Raw genomic sequence first — 20,110 nt, forward strand, 5'->3', positions numbered from 1 at the left:
GATAAGAGAATTTGTCGGGTTAATAAATCTCTGTTAATTGGACACGTTCGCTCATTCACTCGATCTCTCTCCTTCACGCGAATTTAGTCACGCGAATCTTCGTGGCGCGAAATCGTCCTCCCCTTTAAGGACCATCCACACGGCAAGGTCGTCCCGCGACGTCCCGGCTTTCACGCACGCGGCTTCGCGACTGTGTTTCTGTTTTGACACCCGTTTTGTATTTTCGTGATAAACGCGTTATTCATCAACGTCGCGCGGGAAAGACATCCAAGAATTTATACGCCCCCGGGGCGATCCTTAAGAAGGATTGATCGAAGGATCAGGTGTCAGCGATGCATCAGCATTATACTGTCATCGTACATTGCTTTATTTTATCCTTTAAACGGTAAATTAAGTTTCAATTTTTGGGGTTCTCCAATATCTTCAGCAGAAAGTATATAAATAAACATCTTAATTTTAACTTACCAAATTATCTAAAAATGAATGACATCTTTAACAACTGTCTACATCAACTTTAAATTTTTTTTAATGTTTATTACAAAAATTGGATATTAATTTGCTCTTTTAATAAGCACTTAAGAAATATATAATTAATAATATTTAAAATTCTCTTCCTCTTGTTGTACTTTTATCTTATCGATATATAAAACGGTATTGACAACGAGCATTACTTTTCATTTTCTGATAATTTATTTTCGTGGAAACATAACGCATTCTTCGTAATATGATATTTCGCATGCATGTGTATTTTGTTGCTTTCAGAAACCATTGTAATTAAATGAACGAACGAACGAGCAGATAGAATAACACTTATAGCGATATAAATTAATAAGAATATTTAAAAAAAAAGCATGATGAATAAAAATTTGTGATAAACACAGGAATATAAAAGAATCTATTAAATTTGATGTATTAAATTTTTGCACGTGTGATAATAAAAGTTTGTTTAAAATGCGCTTATAACTGAAACGCGCGCGCGTGCTGCACATAAGACGCGCTCTGTTTTTCTTTCATTTAGCCGACACGCATTTGTCAACGTATGATCTTTGGCGTTGAATTAATGCGCGTTCTTTGAGGCCGCGCGCCATCTTCGATTCGCCACGCGCGGTTTTCTTCGCGCCCCGCTTCGCGCGAAGCGTGATGGATTAACCACTGGCAAATCAGGAACGAAAAAATCCTCTGACAGTTGGCGAACACGTCCGCGATAATCGATTCTGCAGGAAGCCCCGCGAGTGAATCTTCCTCTCTCGGAGGAGCGGAGTCAAGAATTGTGTCTAACCACGGGGAAAACGCGGTTACTGCGAAAGAAATCTGTAGAATTGAATCGATCCAGATCGCTAGGAGGCGCGCGCGTTTTTGGTTTCTTTTTTTCGGAAGAGACTAACGTCGCGAAGTGAAGTGAATGATAAATAGTTTGTAAGTGATTGATTTGCCCAAAAGGATTATTTGTATCTCTGCTAAATCCGTACCGGCGAGTTGAGACTACGGGATTATCCAAGGATTCTGAAAATCGGTGTTAAATGAAGAAGAGAGAGTTTTCAAGAATAAACCTTTCGCTGCTAATACGAGTGAGTAAAGTCGACAGTAAATTAGTAAATTATTTAAACAAACTTCGTAGACTTCTCTCCGGAAAGTTTTAGACTGTTTTTTTTAGGAATAGTTATTTTTTTCAAACCTCTTTCAAATATCTAACGCTCTGAAATTTGAGATTCTACTTTTTAGAGTGCATTTAACTATATTTATAAACTAGAACTAAACTATGAACGAAAACAACGAAAAATGGGTCAAAGGGGGTGGAGTATAAAATATGCATTTCGTTCCGTATTTGCATGAGGCAACTATTTAATACGATCGCGGGGCTTTAATTCGAAAATTATACGTTTAATCGACGCGTCCGGCGAAGTATCAATATATAGCTATACTTTACTGTCGCCAAACGGGACCAATAAATATTCATTAGGTTACCACCACGCCCCCTCCTATCCCTTTCCACTGATCTTCCATTTACATATCACAATCAACCTCATATCATTGTTGACTTTGAACGTCGAGATTGCGCTCGTCTGCAAACGCCGTGTGTCATTTCAGGGTCGGTACTATCACACCAATCAGTTTCCGTGTTTAACTGTACTCACTGCGCCGCCAATTCTTTTGGCTAACTTCTTGATACGAAGTGAACATTTGGGAACAAATCTACGGCTACGTGACAAAATATGGAATCGCCAAATATCAAACAATATAAACACGCTATCGAGTTAAAATTATTGTTTTCATTTTCATACAGTGTGGAAATCAAGTTTATAAAACAGCAGATATTTGAATTTCATGTACCTGCGCTTTTTTTTATCACTGTAACCGCTTTAATTCGTACCGGATGAATTTCGAAGTGAGCATCTCAAAGTAATACGAAACTATATACCTGCGGGCGTTAAACACCCGCAGGGCGAACGAAGGATCAGGACTTTAAAGGAGATAAGGACTCGGAACAGCCGCTAGAGAGGAGAGACAGAGTGCACAGCGTTCTTATTCAGAGTCCGCGATCCTCGATAAGAACGTGTAATTCACCAATTGCAGTGTTATTATCCAAAAATTACTGTATAACGGTGAACAATACGGTTTTTAAAAAATTTATTCCAAATAAATACACTCATAGGAACACACTGTAAGATACGGAAATAAAATAAAAAACGGTTTCTCCAGATCTCAGCCATACAACCAATTTGCTTCGATAATGGGAGCAAGAAGTGCTCTGCCTGGAAATTCTGCAATTCATGCTATTTGCAACAAGTCATACACCGAAATAGACACATTTGCAATATGACAAACATGATTTTGCATCTGAAAGAACGAATTTGCGACTCTGTGACATCTTAGAGAGAAGAAAAGAATTGTAATAATAAAATTTTTAAAAAGCAACGTAGAATATTCTACGAGCATTTCTTTTAAAATTTAGTATGTCAATGCCTGCATATATAGACAATTTTTAATCCAGCATACCTTTGAAAGCGTAAAATGCCCGTTCTAAGTAATAATCTTGAGTTTCATCTCAACTAAATCCTCTTAAAATCCGGTCATCCGATCTCTCTCTTTCTCTCTCATGAAATAAAAAAATCATAAACTGGTGAGACAAGTGGCTCTCTGCTCAGTTTTTCCTCGTACTTTATAAAATACTTTATTTAAAAAATGCTATATTTTTTATACGTATTGAAGAATTATTGAATATAAAAAATAGTTCTAAAACCATACATTAAGTCAATACAGCATTTAAACATTTTGCATAATGCTCTTAATGTGTTTACATTGCGCGATTGTTCGAGTAATGCAACGAAATTACGACTACCGACAACGACGTTAGGAAATTAACAATAGAGCGTGCTTAAACTTTTTCAAGCGTTAATGGCTTTTAGCGAGACCGCCACGGAAAATATATCATGTATACGCGACTCCTTTTATTACCGCGGCGAGGTGGTAAGACGCTATTGTGTACACGCTCCAACTTTTTCTCGCCATTCTTCCATTGAACCAGCTAGAAAAAATGGCCACAGACCTGAAGTAATCACGACGCGGAAAAGCGGAAGTCTTCGTCGCCGGAATTCATAATGAATCCCCGAGATCATCTTCATAACGTTACTTCACTTTTACGCCGAAAAACGCTTTAAAAATATGCTCGCACTTTCGCAATCCGCATTTATTATTCATTATTTATTATATACGTAGATTGAGACGAACTTTATTAAATATTTATACATCTGTAGGTCTGGGGTTGATACAGAAATTTATTTTGTAAGTAATATTTTGAGAGACACTTGATAGTTCAATTACAAAAAATTTTTAGATTAGATGTTAGATATTATTATAAAGTTAATTCTTGAGATCTTTTTTTTTCACCATCGGCTATCTCATTTCTTCAACTTTTCATTCCCCTAATTGGTCCTAATGTACCGCACTGCGGCAAAATTCGTGATATCCACAATTTGAACAAGGAGGTGATCGCAAATCGTCTCTAGCATGATTACCGGGGTCCGATAAGAATGGCAATCGAGATGCAAATGCCAGGCTGCCGAAAACAGACAAATCACGGGCGATTCACCCCACAGGCCTCGGTGAAGAGCAGAGCGATAATTACTACAATTGCTACGGAGATAATTCCAGAGTCTCGTAACCGTCGACATTACATTGCATGTATCGTAAATGCAAATGCTGTTAAGAATCTAAGATGGGAGATTAGCCTGGTAAAAACTATGAGTACACGCTTGCACGCACGCGCTTACACTTCCCGTGGAAATGGTTGACGGTATTGTTACATTTAATTCGTTTATTGTTAATTCTCTTTTCCCTACATTGCGAATATTACGAGAAAGTTATCTACCAGTAAAAGCTAATATAATTTTTTTAAATTTTATTTTTGAGTTTAGTGAAGCTTATATATATAATATTTTTATTTAGGGTAGATTAATGTGTGTAGCGTATATTTAATTACAAAATTAGGAATTTAACCGGAAAATCGGGAAAATATTATTTTCTTTCACATATTGGATTTTTGTATACAAAATTGATTATATAAAAAATGCAAAAATGAAAATATTGGCCAGTATTACCATAACATCTGATAACGTAAATAATATATACATGTAATATATATTAAATGTAAACAACTGTGAGCCGCAATAAATTCAACCGCAACAATTTCAAAGCAATAAAAATGTATGCGATAAAAAAATCAAAATCTTGTAGCGACAAGATCCGACAGATCGGCAGATGGATAAGTTAGGAAATGGAGGGATTCCGAGGCATAATGGACCGAAAGTCTTTTTCGATTTATATGCGTCGTGTAGGAAGTGGCACGCTTATTTCCATCAATTACACAAACAACCCTCCTCAGCATCTCCGTTTCCCCATTTTTATGGCTTTGCCAACGGACCCTCTTTTACCTTTCCTTTCTGCAATCGCGAGGATCGTAAAACACGGCACGCGGCTACCGTGTTTCGAGTGCTGATCCAATGGTAGATTAGCCTGTGAGAAAGACAAACTTTGAAATGTCAAAAAGATTCATAATTTGCAATTGTAAGTATAACATATTATAAAAACGCGAACATCTCTCATAATCAAGAATCATATTTCCGAAGATTTTAATTAAATTAAATTTAACTAAATATATAATTAAACTAAGTCTACTAAACTCTTACCAAACTTATACATTCAAATGTAATCTATCATAATTATACTAATTAAACTTACCTATTCTATCAAAGCCACTGATTGCTACAGGGAATATAACAAATTCTCTTAGTTTACCTTTGAAGTTAAAACCCGCGTTGGTACATTTAACGTTGTAAATAAACACATATTTCTTCCGTTCCGTCTTGCCTAAGAGCCAGAAAATATAGAGTACAGTTCAATCGGAGTTCAAACGAAACTTTGCCTATAATTGCAGAGCTGGCTAGGTTCGTGTATAGGGGAATGCGATCTAAGATGGTAGATTAGCCGGTAAAGAAAGCCCGGGATGTACGCGCGGGCTCGCACGCGTGTAAATATGGGGCTGGTAAATAGGCACCGAGTCTCTCTTTCTCTCTCCGCCGGCTGGCGGCCGCTCGTTCGCTCTCGACTATCCTTGTACCAGGATACGCATATATACGAACCTCGCAAGAGTCGGTACCCATTGCCTGCGCTAAACTGCACATATCGTTATCGTGCCGCGTCGTTGCTGAAAGCCGCGCGGGTCTCGTTTCGTCGGTTCTTCCGAGCCCGATAAAAGGCAAGGAGGGGGATCATCTTAGAGATACTAAGGAATTATGAATCCTAATTTTTATCTTAATGCTCGATGTATCCATAGCGAAATACGTATCGTTTTTTTATCCAAAGTGTTAACAGACTGTTTTACTAATTTATTAAGTTATAGGTATTAAATCTTTATTTACAACATAATGTTATTTTGCTTTTCCTTATGAATCGACAGTTAAAAGTCTTATCTTTAAATCATTGTATTCTTTACGATTCACTTTTTAATCCTTGTCTTGCGTTTCTATTTATTCGCTGTTGCAGTTTATTATACACGCGTATAGCAAAAGAATGTTTGTAACGAGCCAATAGTTGGCCTGTATCGAGAGAAAGAGCCGATTGGCGGCAGGAGAATAATTATTATCGGTTGCTCGGTAAATTTCGTGGCTACCCGCCGCGCGCCTTGTGCACCTCAACTGAATTTTTCGATATATCTCGATGGCGTGTTTTGTGCCTCTCGCAACCGTGACCTTCCGACCTCGTTCGCTTGGTACACGATGTACTATATAATTAGAGAGTCAGAGTGGTGAGGTCCATCCCTCTCTAACCTCTCCGCTCTTTTTCTCTTCTTCTCTTCTTTAAACCTGAAGTTTCCTTGTCGAAAGAGAGAGAGAGAGAGAGAGAGAGAGAGAGAGAGAGAGAGAGAGAGAGAGAGAGAAACGTAGAAAAAGAGACTGAAAACATCAGCCTTTCTTGGCCTTCGAAACATCCAAGGTTTAAGAAATCTTCAATAATATATCAATTAGAGAACGTTTTTTGCTAGCAATATCTTCAAGCAACATCTTAAGCGATAATTGTTACCAATTCTTTAATATTTTTAGAGTATTCTAACTCTTAACAAGTTGCTCTCCTCTAATGTGATTGGTAAAGAAATGATATTTAAGCGGATTTTATGTACCATGTTTCGACAGACTCGGGCAAGGATTTAGGGGTTTTAAAGGTGCTGGCGATCGCAGTAGCACCTGTTGCGGCGGAGCCAATTGTCAGTTTAAAAGAAAGCAAGATCCTCCATCTTGCGTGTCATCTTACAAACTGAGATTTCTTTGACGTAAATTCAATCCTTCAAGCTTCGCCCGACATTTATTGTTTTATAATAAGAAGAAGGGTATGTGAATAAAATTGTATAAACTACATTTGTATATATCTCCAGGATAGAGTCTGAAAAGAGAAATCAATTCCTTTTAAAATATTAACAATAACAGTAACTATGCCGTATATACTATAATCAAAGCCGCAATGATGAGGCAATAAAACGTTAGAGTTCCTATCAAAATGCAAAATACGGCAGTTTTGCGGTAATTGAATAAATAAAGTTTAAAAGAAATAAAAATGTGCATCCTTATTGTCGTACAATAACAGTTTTCAACTCATTCAAATTCCACAAGGACTGCCAAGTTTATCTCTGAAATGAAGAGAGATTTATGCATGCATTAAATCGTTTGTAGCTAATGCAAATGCGCGACGCAAGTGGAAAGGACATAACGTCGAAGAAAAAGGGGACGACTGATAGCAAAAGGTGAAGACTGTCGGAAACAGCGCGAACCTTGAGATATTCCGGGGTATGATTTGGCTTATTTATTTTCGCGATTTCTCGAGATGTCACATGGACAAGCAAGACGAGAGACGGGGGGGAGGGGTAGGATAAGACACATCTCTTGCACTTTCCGTGGGTAGACTCGACGTAGCTGGAATTTTAATTAAGCTTTTCTCCCTCTGCTGAATCTCAGTTCCGGCAGAACGTTGGATACCGCGGCTACGGAAGAAATCTACCGGGTGTCGTTGGTCCTTCTCCTTAAGCGTGGAAAGCGCCTCTCGGAAGTTATTCCACATTTCTAATCTTGGCCGAGAGTTTCATTAATAAATTTACATGTTAATTCGAGAATTCTAGAAATATTTAACTCGACATAAAAAAGTTTGGTCAAAAGCCATTCGATTAATAGCTCGTTGGAAGAAACGTGGAAGGTAATAGATTTTGATCAAGATTTTAAATATTTTTTCCTCTCTTTTCTTTAATTTTGCGACCGTAACTATTTCTTTCATTATTATAATTTTCTATAACCGAATTTATGCGAAAGAGTTACGTGCTTAAAGATATTTAATAATATAAATCAGAATTAATAAAAAAAAAAGGGACGTTTAAGACATCCTGTATATGCGAACGTGTTGATCCGGGGAGCTCACGAAATCTGAGCAATCTCCGAATTTGCCAAGAGCACTCCAGATGTCGCGGCGGCCTATCATCAGAATCTCTCTCGCGATAACGGCGAACGGCCTGCGGTGCCGGTGCATTATGAACACCCACAACGTGAGAGCTAACCGCAGAGCTAACGGGGTGCAATACGAGCATCACGCGTGTATTATGGTGGAGCAAAAAGAATCATATACGCGTGAGGCGTGCTCGAAAGTGTCGGGCGTGCATCGCGAACACACGCACGGCGCACACAGTCGCAACACCACATATACACATGTACAGAATGATAATGACGTGCCGATGTTACGTTGCTATTACTTAGCATCACCTCTCCCCGGTCCACACCAAAATACTGATCGTTCTGTATGCGGGATCATAGGTCACGTGAAGATGCTGGCTAATGGTATCTCTGAGATTGGAGAAAACAGGATATTATTTCCAAACGTGGGAATATTTTTTAGAGATTGCTCCATTTCTTCGATCTTTTGTTAAAAATATGATAAACATGTAATAATTAAAAGAGAAATATGACTGCAAAAGATATTTTAAATTATATATTTTATAAATAATATATATTTTATAATTACATATTTTATAAAACAAAGTTCTAGCTTTTTTAGTAAAGGTAGTATACGTATATAAATGGCAATGAAAAATGAATAACGATATTAGCTATTATTTGTACAATTGATACGTTTAGGATTAAAAAGGCATAATCCTAGCAATACAGGCGCGCAAGGGGGGTATATGTAACTCTTTCCTCCTTTAATCTCCTTTCGAATATAGCGTTTGGGAGAAAGAACGGAATGATAGACGAGCCGATACGTTCCCACGCGTTCTCGCAGACGCGAGCGAGGGAGTTTGAGGTATGTTCCCCCTTCCCCCTGAACGCGTAGTGGGCGGTTGTGAAGCCTCGGGGGCTCAACTGGGCCCCTAATCACAGGCTCACTCGCACTCATACGTGGAACATACGCATCCCTCTTAAATGCGCGCGCCGAGACTAAAAGCTGAGTTATGTGAACGCTCTTAAATGTACGTTGTTGAAACTCCTTTGCTCTCTTTCTCTCTCTTTTTTTCCTATCTCATCTTCACGCGTACTTATCTAATTTGTAGCAAAAGTCTTGCATATATTCGCAATTGTCTTGCCAACTATGACTCTTTCAAATTACAGTAAAACTTTCTATTCTGGAATTGTTGAGATTGAGCTACTCTTTTATTGTGGATTACCTCTTCTATTTATACTCTTATTAATGTATGATGGTGTTACATGCTCTGTGTTTTACTAGCTTCCCCTTTTAACCTGAGAACTCGAGGGAGCCTGGGGTAATTTTTACAGCGCACTATTGAAAAAGGGAACATTACAGTAATTTTAATGTGCTAATTCTGTCCGTTTATTAAATCTTTTTTTTATTTCTCCTTACTTTTTTCAGAAAATGTTGAATGAATCCATATACATATTGTCTTCAAATAATAATAAATTATAGAACAATAAAAACTACACAATATAACATTAATAACAATAACTTTTAATTGGGGTGTAAAAATCTCAAATAACCGTTTATATAAAAACAAAATTAGGCACCCGTTCCCGAATTAAAAAGGGTTCTTACGTCTCCGAATCATTAGCTTGTTTCTTTTAGATTTTTAAACTGTTAGGCCAATTATTATACATTGTGGGCGATCGTGGCGCAGAGTTGTGCGCTAATGAGCCCAAGCGAGCCGAAGATCCGAGTTCAAATGCGACTAAAATCATCGGTTTTTATTCTTTTCGGAAGGAAGTGGCGACCCATCGAGAGTATCTTGCCATGAACGCAATACGTTCTATAGTAACCGTTCGGAGAACCGGCGGCGTTAAACTGTTGTGGGTTCCATGTATCTGATTCCAGATATATATATACAATAGAGGTGACGAGATGCTCGTAAGCGAGCAATACGAAAAGAAAGACAGAGAAACTAACACGAAACGTAAAGAGTGAATCACGATTCACTAAAGATCGACTGATAAGTGACTCTAACAGAGTGAAATTTTTCACTCAAAAAGTTGAATGGCAAATCACTCAAAGTGCACAGGCTCAATTTTCATTTGCATTTCACTTGTTTTGAATAATATTTCACTCTTCGACTTTTAGAGAGTATAAAACGGGAAAAAAAGGATTAGCTACTATAGCAAATCTAGTCGTAAAATATGGGATAACTAACATTTCTTGCCGCGAGAGCTATAATTTTGCAATAATATCAAAATCTTTTGTTAGAGTTTTGCTGAACCTTTTGCTACTTAGTAATAATTGCAAAAAGATCTTGCTACTATTGCAAAATTATAGCTCTTTCTGCAAGAAATGTTATAGTTATTCCCATATTTTACAACTAGATTTGCTATAGTAGCTAATCCTTTTTTTTCGTGTAACAATGACTTTTAATTGGGATGTAAAAATCATCCTAAGTGACCGTTTATGCAAAAAAAATCAGGCGCCCGTTCCCGGGTTAAACATATAGTCAAGTGACTATATGTTTAACCCGGGAACGGGCGCCTGATTTATTTCACGTGGGCAATACGTAGTAGGGAATTGGGCAAAAAGAGAAGTTCAGTTTACAGAGACACAATTCAGAATACTGATTCAGAATAAAGGAAAATGCAGAATGCAACAAACGCAGTCTACTGTATTAATGCACCGACGTTGTTCTATAATCTGTATAACGAATTTTACTTCGCATTTAAATGAAGAATTATTTTTAATATAGTAATAAATAATATAAACAGAGTATACGAATATTCCGATGTGAAAATTTTATAAGCGAATGTATTCAAGTCAAACCTGTCAGCGACAAATAAGATTTATTGGCGATTAAGCGCGATTAATTACGGCTCGACGAGTGTGCATGCTGATCAATCACCACTACCGCTATCGGTAGTGAGTTGTCGCGATTCTTTCGTCGTCAAATCGACCGCGTGTTATTATTGTTAATTAATTAATATCACTCACTTTACATTTTAATAATTACGCCAGCGGCATCTCACTTGTTTGCTGAAAATTATATGAAAAAGATCTAACGAGAATAAATTGCTCCTGTCGCAAAATTAATTTATTCTGCGATAGAATAATAAAATCGATGAAATACATGTTAAAAAATAAAAATACATCACTTGTATTTGGCATACCTACAATAAGATTGCTATATTTAGAAAAATTATTATCTTATTTGGAATATAAAACAATGTTTTAAAATATTATGTAAAGTAGAAAAAAAAAGATTAATAAAATAATAATTTTGACCGTGCTGTCTTAAAGAAATAAAATATTAAAAATTTCTTCATATATCTTATATTGAAATATTGCCTAAATATAAATAGAAAGCATATCTACTCTAAATCCCAATATAATGCCATGCGTTAAATAAAAAAATGTTTTAAAAAAGACCATAATATCAACGTCATTAACGTTACTTTATTTTTTAACATGTTAATAATTGAATTAAAATTTATTTGCAATTAAATTATAATAATTAATGTAATCAAAGAATACAATGTAAAAATCAAGAAATAAATGAAATTTTGACGATAAATTTTTTAAGACGAGTAGAGCATTATCAACAGAATGTAGACATTGATAGTCCAGACCATCGATGACTCTACGAAAATGCACGATAATCGCGACGACCGTAGTGGTTTGCGGTGTCGTTATTGTGTCATTGTTGGCCGGCACTCTAAAATGGAAATGGTCGTGCTATTAAATGGTGCCATCGTCTCCTATAATCCCTAGCAATCTACCGTAAATTCCATAGGCGACACCATTTTAGTCGGTCCGTAAATACAAGACTTCTAGTTCAATTTCTCGTAACTTCCATTACGCAATTAATTTTTGAGCTACCTGCAGAGAGAACTTAAAGATATTTAAAATATCGAAACTACATACATTTTTAAAAATATCAAAATTTTTAGACACATTTTTGTGTAAATGCAGTAAATATAAATAATTACATTTTGAAAATTGTCCATAATGTTTTAATTTGTTGTAAACTTTAAACTAAATAATAAATATTATATATTATCGTTTTATTGCTGGTACAATTTTGTATTACTTCATCGTTATTGTAAATATTATTATTATTAACGTTAATATGTAGCAATACATTATTGTAAATAACATTAATTAAACAACTTATTTACACTGTCAATTTCAAAAATATGGTATAACTGTGTTTATTTTAAAAGTAATTTACACTCTTGACATTATTGTTGTACAATCACTAATTTAACTAGAAATATTTCTTTTTTATTCTCTGCAAACCAAAAACCCAACAAAAAATTTTGAATTTTCTGATTAAAATTGAAACAAAAATTTTCAGAAAGTAATAATTATATTTTAACTTACATAATTTCTGTCCTAATAAAAAAACAATTATTATAATGAAATAAACTGTCCACAACCTATTTGATTCAACAGAAAACTCTAAAAAAAACACTTTTTAGTTTTTGACATTCTTTTTATTGACATATTTTATAATAAGGACAAAATCTTTAAACAAATTTACCTCGAGTCTTTCTATTCTTCAATCTCAGTAATAGACCGTCATCATATCAACGATGTGTGACTTCCTGTCGTCACATTGGCGTTGGCGGAATAGATAACATAATGCCGATGATGGAATCTATGATTGGATAACAGAACTCTAAGAACTTCCCTGTTCAATATATCCATTCGAGCGAACGGATATCTAACGCTACAAGGCACTTGAGTCGGGAAAACAACATCTCGCTTCGAGTATCGGTACCTCCTTGACGAGAATATCGTAGCTATCACTATTCAAGATCGATCTTGAGGAGCAGTGAGATAGTTTGCCGGGGATGTCTCGCGTGACCAAATGCGAGCATGTCGAGGAAAGAGTCGCCAAGCTGCATGAGGAGGCAATCGACTGACTGATGTTCAAGCACGATCGATAATTATGATATTGATTGACGTGTAGATAAACGTATAAATGCATTTTAAACGAGCCAACATAAATCATTATAAACGAATTTACCTTTAAAAGAAAAAGAGATACAAAATAAAATAGGAAAATGAAGGAGTACTTGTATACATAAGAAATTGTTATTTTTAGCGAAGAATTAAAAAGTGATTAATCTACTGAATCCTTCATGATTGATCGTTGTGAGGTGATAGATCATGTTAGTTCGCTTAAACAAGAATTAAATAAAAATGAAAGTGAAGAATTTTATGTGTGAAAATAAAAAGAGTATTGTACAGAAAGAAAATAAAAGAAATAAAATCGTTGCAGTAAACAGAAAAATATATAAATAATCTTTTGCTTCATGAGTTTTTGTTTAGTTTTATACACAAATTAAATAAACATATATCTTCAAAGGGATTCAGATTTACAAATTAATCCACATACTTTATAAATAATTAAAAAATCTATTTAAAAAGTTTAAATCGTACATTAAAATCACGATTTTGCATTAATTAAATCAAATAGGGCAAAGAATGTACTTCGAGGATGGATTTTGTGCATTACCTATTATCGCATCTCGAAATATCTTCGAAAATTTCTCGTGCGAAAGAAGCAGTGGCCAGTCAAGTCCAACCATGCCTGAAGTGTAATGAAAAATGAATCCTCGTGATAATCGCGGGGACAGGAAAATCCCGAGGGAACATTGAGAGGGCTTCTTATCGGAGGCTAATATGTGCCTGGGACGAGTCGGGAGTCAGAGCAGCGGGACTTACGGTGGCAAGTGCGGCGAGGAAGGTTCCGTCAGGATTCAGGGTCTGTCCGACCGACCTGGTAGTGATTTCCCCGCGGAAGTGGGTATGCTGCTGCCTGACGAGACCTACGAGGCGAGATCCTCCAGCGCCCTGATCGCCGACGTGGACGAAATCGAGGCCGCCAAGGCGCTGGCGGCGCTCCGCAGGTGCGATGAGTTCCTGAAGAGGCACGGCATCCGGCCCGAGTTCTTCTGCCGGCATCGAGAGCGTCTGGCTCTCCAAGCGTGGCTGCTGGAGAGATCCAAACTCTATTCGGGTAAGTGTTTAAGAAGATCTTCATGTAGGAGAGAGAGAGTTGAGCCCCTTTTATCGTAGGAATTAAATGAGAGTTGGTTTCTCAATGGATGCTATGTTATATAATTTTTTACGTTGTATCCTGACATATCTAAATTAGCTAACTGCGTATTAATTTATCCCGAAACTTTTATTAATAGAATTTTACCGTCTTTATATGCCTTTTGTCATTTTTTCCCCCCGATTTTCACGCTTTCTCATTAAGCTTCTCGAGATATTCGGTACGAGGTTATTAAGACCGCCACGTTCTCTCATCGAGATCAACAACGACTGCATTATCTTAGGAAGTTGGGGAAACGGAGCCACTCGCGCGCCGTGCTTTCGCAGATTATTCCGTCTATTTCGTTTGTTTACACGCGCGGGATAACTCTCGCCGTCGCCTCTCTTTCTCTCGGAGCGCAACTTTCCTCATGCAACTTGCTCCATTTCTCCTCTACAAATCGCATTGCGGAGAACGTCTCGGGCATTATATACATACAAGGATGCGCGAGGAGGCTGCACGCTCGCCCTGCCGTTCCTTGTACTCCGCGCGTTCCGATAAAGGATGCAGCTCGTGAGCATCGCGATCTACCGAAGGATGAAGGATGATGTACAGTGTCCTCCAAAAGTACCAGTTGTCTCTACATATTCTAACGCGCTAACGTTATTTCAAATGGACCGACATAGAAAATTGAAGTTTTATAAAAAAGTCAATTACAGGAATAAGTTAAATAATTATTTTTATGTAAATTATTTGCTACTTAGAGAATTGATGGTTACTTCTTTAAACGTTAAACAATATTAATTACATTACTTTCAACACTTGTATTAAATACATTTCTAATTTTCCGGGATGGTAGATAATTGTTGAAAGGTATGTACAAAAATGCATGTCACTATACATGTGGCACCTCGAAAAAGGATTGTACTGGACGTTAATGTCCATCTCGACTATCATCGAGAGTCGACAATCACGAGAATCTATAGACCATGGAGTGATCTAGGGACGAACATTGAATAAACTCTCTTTCAAGCTATCGAAAAGTATTCTGAATGCGCGACATATGCGCGAGTCAGCCGGCATGGCACGGCTATGCAGATGCAACGAGGTATGCTCTTAGCCTCTCGCATCCAGAACTGGCAGATACCTGGCGATCGCAATAAATCAACGCGCAACCTAATTAACCGATGGACCCTATAATAGGGTTCATTATGTTCGAATCACTATTAATTATATGAATGCACCGCCAAGTCCGTCTTTATACGCTAATAGCGGATTTAATCCAAAATTACTGCACAGAGCGAAAGAAATAGTTGTCGGAATAGTTGTTATCACGATTTTACTATAATTTTTAGTTATTTTTCGTGCCAACTATAGTTTTATAGTTATTTTAACAATACGAATTATAGCTGACTCTATTCTGCATTATTGTTGTCATAGCTTTAATATGCATTTATTCAACCATATACATGGTTTTATACACTATAATCTGTAATTTATAGTAAGTATTAATGACGATAATTGAAAGATTTATGAATATATGATTATTTTTACTAATATTATAGCAATAAAAATAAAAACCCCAATTATGCAATTATATAGTCACAAATATTACACACTTTTCTCCCAGTGCAGTGTTAGATAAATCTCAACAAACTGTTCATCACCTGCTGAAGCTGTATTAACAGAATGCTGATCAAATTTTGCAAATTTCAACGCAAATCGTAAACGTGGGGAAACTTGATTCGTAACTTAAGAGCACTTTGAGATTCATAAATACAGTCTCATGAACAGTCGCAAGAGCTATAGCGCATTATCGTTCAGTATATCTATGTAAGAACACGAGCACGGCGGGAATTGGCGATTAATTGCTAAATACATGACCGGCGCGCGGCGCATGTAAACCGTCGCACATACCGGTTTACAATACGCCATGACTCGATAATAGTGGCTTAATATTATAACTGGTATCACGTGATCGCGTGTAACTTACTAATCTATCTCAATTTATAGCGAAATTTTACATCTCTTGATTACGCTACTGAAAATTGGATCAATCGCCGAATTATGCTCTCGTTTTGAATAATATTTGCACAAAAATAATTCTCCTATATTTATAACTGCTGAATAAAGAGCGTTTGCATACTCTAATAGTTTAATGCAATTGAATTAACTTGCCACTAATTAAATTTTTTATATTTCCAATTTTTTATTACCATTTTCTCATAATTTTGATTCTTAAACGAATCGGCGATCGTCAATAATGAAGTTCAGTCGTTATACTTTTCCAAGAGAGGGATAAAAGATTTTATGTACTACTTTACGTACTACTTCAATTATAAGAAAGAACTCTTCGTTTCCGGTGGCGGTTTACGACCGTCCTTCATCGTGAAAGGGACTAACACATTGATAAAAATATTGCAATTAATTCTTCATCTATTAAAAGCAATTTTTCCGATTTTTTATAAAATTGCCAAGGAAATAAGCTATTTGTTGATTTGTATTATTATATAGACGAACAATAATATACATCGGAAAATCCAATTAATGGTATACACTGGGGAATAATCAAGGATTCAGGGATAAATTCATGCAGAATTATAGGAAATTATTTGTCTATTTTAAAAGAGATTACTAGATTCAGAATAAATGGTTTAATATTTTTATATGTATTTCAAAATTTTGGCAGAAGATAAATTCAATAATTTACAAAGCTTTTGCAACGAAATGTAATAAAAAATGTGTATTATGCAAGATGTAAATTAATTTGCTTACTTTATTTAAAAATAGAATTTGCGAATAAATTAAATTTTGCTTATGTTAAGCCTTCTTTTCTTATTTTTAAAATCAAAAATTGCTTTTTCACGGGATGTCGATACGATCTTAATACAAAATGCGCGCAGATGGTGGAAAATATTAGGAACAATTGTGACCTAATTACTCGGGTTATCCACCCACTCCATGGGGAGACGAAGAGTGGAGGGGGGGGGATGGAAATTTTATCGGGATTTATTAGCCGCGGGGAATCGACTATGGGGGGTTCGTAATGACCGAGGCATTACTAATGGGGCGAGGTGGAGGAAGGAGGCAAAAAAGGGCGGAACTGCCTGCCAACGTAACAACGCTGCTGATGCAAAAGCGAACAAAATGCCGTCAGGTGTTGCCCCCATAAATCACTGCGTACGTACGTACCACCTTCCTTTCGGTCCTCGTCGCGCCGCTCCGATGCATTCGATAAATAAAACATACGGCGCGAAAAGGTCCGCAAGGTGTATCGATTGGTTCTACCAGATAAACGTTGTATAATGGCGCGCATTATTTCTATTTTGGAAAAGATCACTTCCGCAAAAGTGGTCGAAAGACTCGAAAGCTTCTATTTTTTTCGACAAGTAGATGCACAAGATGCATCTCACATCTCTTAATATAACAATAATACGGCGTCACAAGTGATCTAGAGACTTTTATAAAATATACATATTTCAAAATTGTATTGTCCTATAAACACTATATAGTTTTGCGTAGTATTGTTTCTATAAAGAAAAACGTCCTTTTCCATTTCTACAGATTCTTCCCACGGAACTTATCATTCTCGACCGCTTCTCGAGCGCGAGAATGTCCTAATCAATCGCGGGCATCGCGTGAGAAACGAAACGTGTCGAGAAACTTTGGCACTGCATTAATTACCGGTACCTAATAATAGCATCAGAAATTAACAATTACACGGTTTGGTAATTATATATGCAATCGGACTGAATTATCGTCACTTGTCCGTATGCATAAATGTGCGTGTTTCACAGCACCTGTCACGCGGCATATGTAGTGTGAAGGACGACAAGCACACTCCTCGAGACTTAAGGTTAAAAAACCAACGGAGATTCTATCACTTTTAGTTTTACATTGTAAATGTGAATTCCGAGAGGAGAAGAATTGTGAATAAATAAAAAATGAGAAGAGCGAAGAAAAAACGTAATACAAATAAATATAAAAATAGAATAAAACAACGTTTAAAACAATTCTTTATACTGATTGTACTGGGAATATTATATTGCGCGCTGTGTCTTTATTCTGAGTTTTAAAAGTGCTAAAATGCATGAATCTATCGATCATAGGTGGCAGGTATTCAGCTCTCCTGAGTCTGGTATCTTAAGTCTGCCAATTTAACTTCGTCTATGAAACCGGGCATGCCTTCTTTTTGCCCGGTAGCGTATAGCAGAGGCTTCGCAAAAACCGCGGCCGGGTCCTGATGCAAATTTATGTTAACAGCGCCGGCGAGTGTCTCTCTCTCTCATATATTTACAACCCCGTCGCGAATAGAAAACGCAGCCGGCGCGGGCGCGCGGTCGCTGCGAATCCGCAACGCGAGAGCGGCGCACATATATTTTACATATGCACGCAATTAAAATTATTGTAATTAAATATGTCGCCGTAATTGCGTTTCTAAATAGAAACTTCCACGGTTTATCTGATTCCGCGGCTATTATCTTGTGAGCAAACAAATTTACATACATAAGGCGCACGTATATAGGTACGCACGCACACGTGTTTATACATGGGAGTGTGGAGGCGAGAAAATCATTATCGAAGTGAGTTGAAAGAACGAGCTACGACGCGAACTTCTTGCGAGGCGCGCGACGACGTACTGTATCGTCTTATCCTCGTCTCCACTCGGTTTAATTAAATTCCCGGAGAAACGGTGGCTCTCTTCATCCCTTCATTACCTCCCCGCGGGCACGCTTTTTTTTGCGCACCCGTGCCGACAAGAGAAGACGCATGCACGCATTGCACATGCACGCGCGCGCGCTCGCACGCACGCACTCACTCACGCACGCACGCATTCACGTTCGCCTTACTAATTGACGGATGAATTAATTAGCACGAATGATCGATCGCGCCCGCCCATCGCTGGATTTATTTCCTGTCGAGACATACAACGATACGGAGTGTCAGCGCGAGATTATTGGATACTTGGATCTTTCGAGTATCTATAGATAATTTGCTACAGTACCGACAAGAATATAATTATGACAACAAAAGTAATAGTAAAAATATAACAATATATATAGAAGAAAACAATGTTCTAATTATATCTCATTTTCAAAGCTTCCATAAATATTTACATTAGTGTTTATATTAATTTCTTGCACTAATTTTAGAGATATAAACTGTTATCGTTGATATGTACAATTTCTCACAAAGTATTAAATATTATATTATGCTTTAATTAACCGATTAATTGTAAGTTCTAGGAAGCGTTTACACGTTTTACACGTTTTAAATCTTTGTAACTCGGATACTAATCAAAATTTTTAGATCACTATTGGTATTGAGTGGTAAAAGGGGTTGAGCTTTTCGAAAATCTAATCGGCGAGGTTGAAAGTAAAGATAAAAACAATAAGTGACTTCTGCCTTTTTATTGACAAATATTCAACTAACAAATAATTTTGTTTATCTTTTTGAGTAGAATAAATCGATGGGTATAATTGTTATTTGAGTAATCTATATAACAAAAATTTTGCTCAAAATTATTTGTTTATTTTTTTTTTAATTTTGGATTAAACTAATGATCTCTCTCTTTCTTTATCTCTCTATCTCTCTTTATTCATATATTTATACTAAATATTTTATGTTAACTTTTATGTCACTGTACTATTAAAAATAAGCAAATAGAGAAATAAAGAAAGAGATTTTATGAGAAAAGCAATTTTAATGATTTACATGAAATTATAGAATTCAAAGGTCGAAGGTTCTTTGATCATGCAGCTGTCAGATCAATTAAAAGAAATACCTCGTTAGTGCAATAACGAAGTGTCGGTGACCGCATACCGACGCGAGTGGGCAGCAAAAGAAAAGACAGTGATGATGAGCAACGCACGGATATAATGAAGGTCAATCTTTTAACATATGAACAAACGAAGAACTTCAAAGTGTTCTTTACAAAATAATTTAACAAAATTTCAAATTATCTTATGTCCATTTCTACCAATGTGGGTTAACTTTAATCTCAGTTTAATTTACTTTTTAACTTTTTCTAATTCTTCAAACTAGAAAAGGATAAAAAGTAAGTTAAGTTGAGATTAAAGTTAATTGACATTGGTAGAAATGGACATT

At 36.5% G+C, this 20,110-nt stretch overlaps 1 protein-coding gene across 1 annotated transcript in view; it reads left to right on the forward strand.

Moving 5' to 3' along the window:
• The window catches only part of Dachs (unconventional myosin-IXb-like dachs), a 57,287-nt gene that overhangs the window by 10,305 nt on the left and 26,872 nt on the right, over nucleotides 1-20,110 (forward strand). Inside the window, exon 2 of the mRNA XM_071709543.1 lies at nucleotides 13,442-13,984. Within this exon, the coding sequence (XP_071565644.1) occupies nucleotides 13,648-13,984 (337 nt within the window). The 5' untranslated portion in view covers nucleotides 13,442-13,647. The remainder of the gene's footprint in view (nucleotides 1-13,441; nucleotides 13,985-20,110) is intronic.

The sequence above is a fragment of the Temnothorax nylanderi genome, unplaced genomic scaffold (assembly GCF_030848795.1).
Source record: "Temnothorax nylanderi isolate EJ_2023f unplaced genomic scaffold, tnyl_v1.0 TNYL_tig0079_pilon, whole genome shotgun sequence".
Classification (NCBI taxonomy): Eukaryota; Metazoa; Arthropoda; class Insecta; order Hymenoptera; family Formicidae; genus Temnothorax; species Temnothorax nylanderi.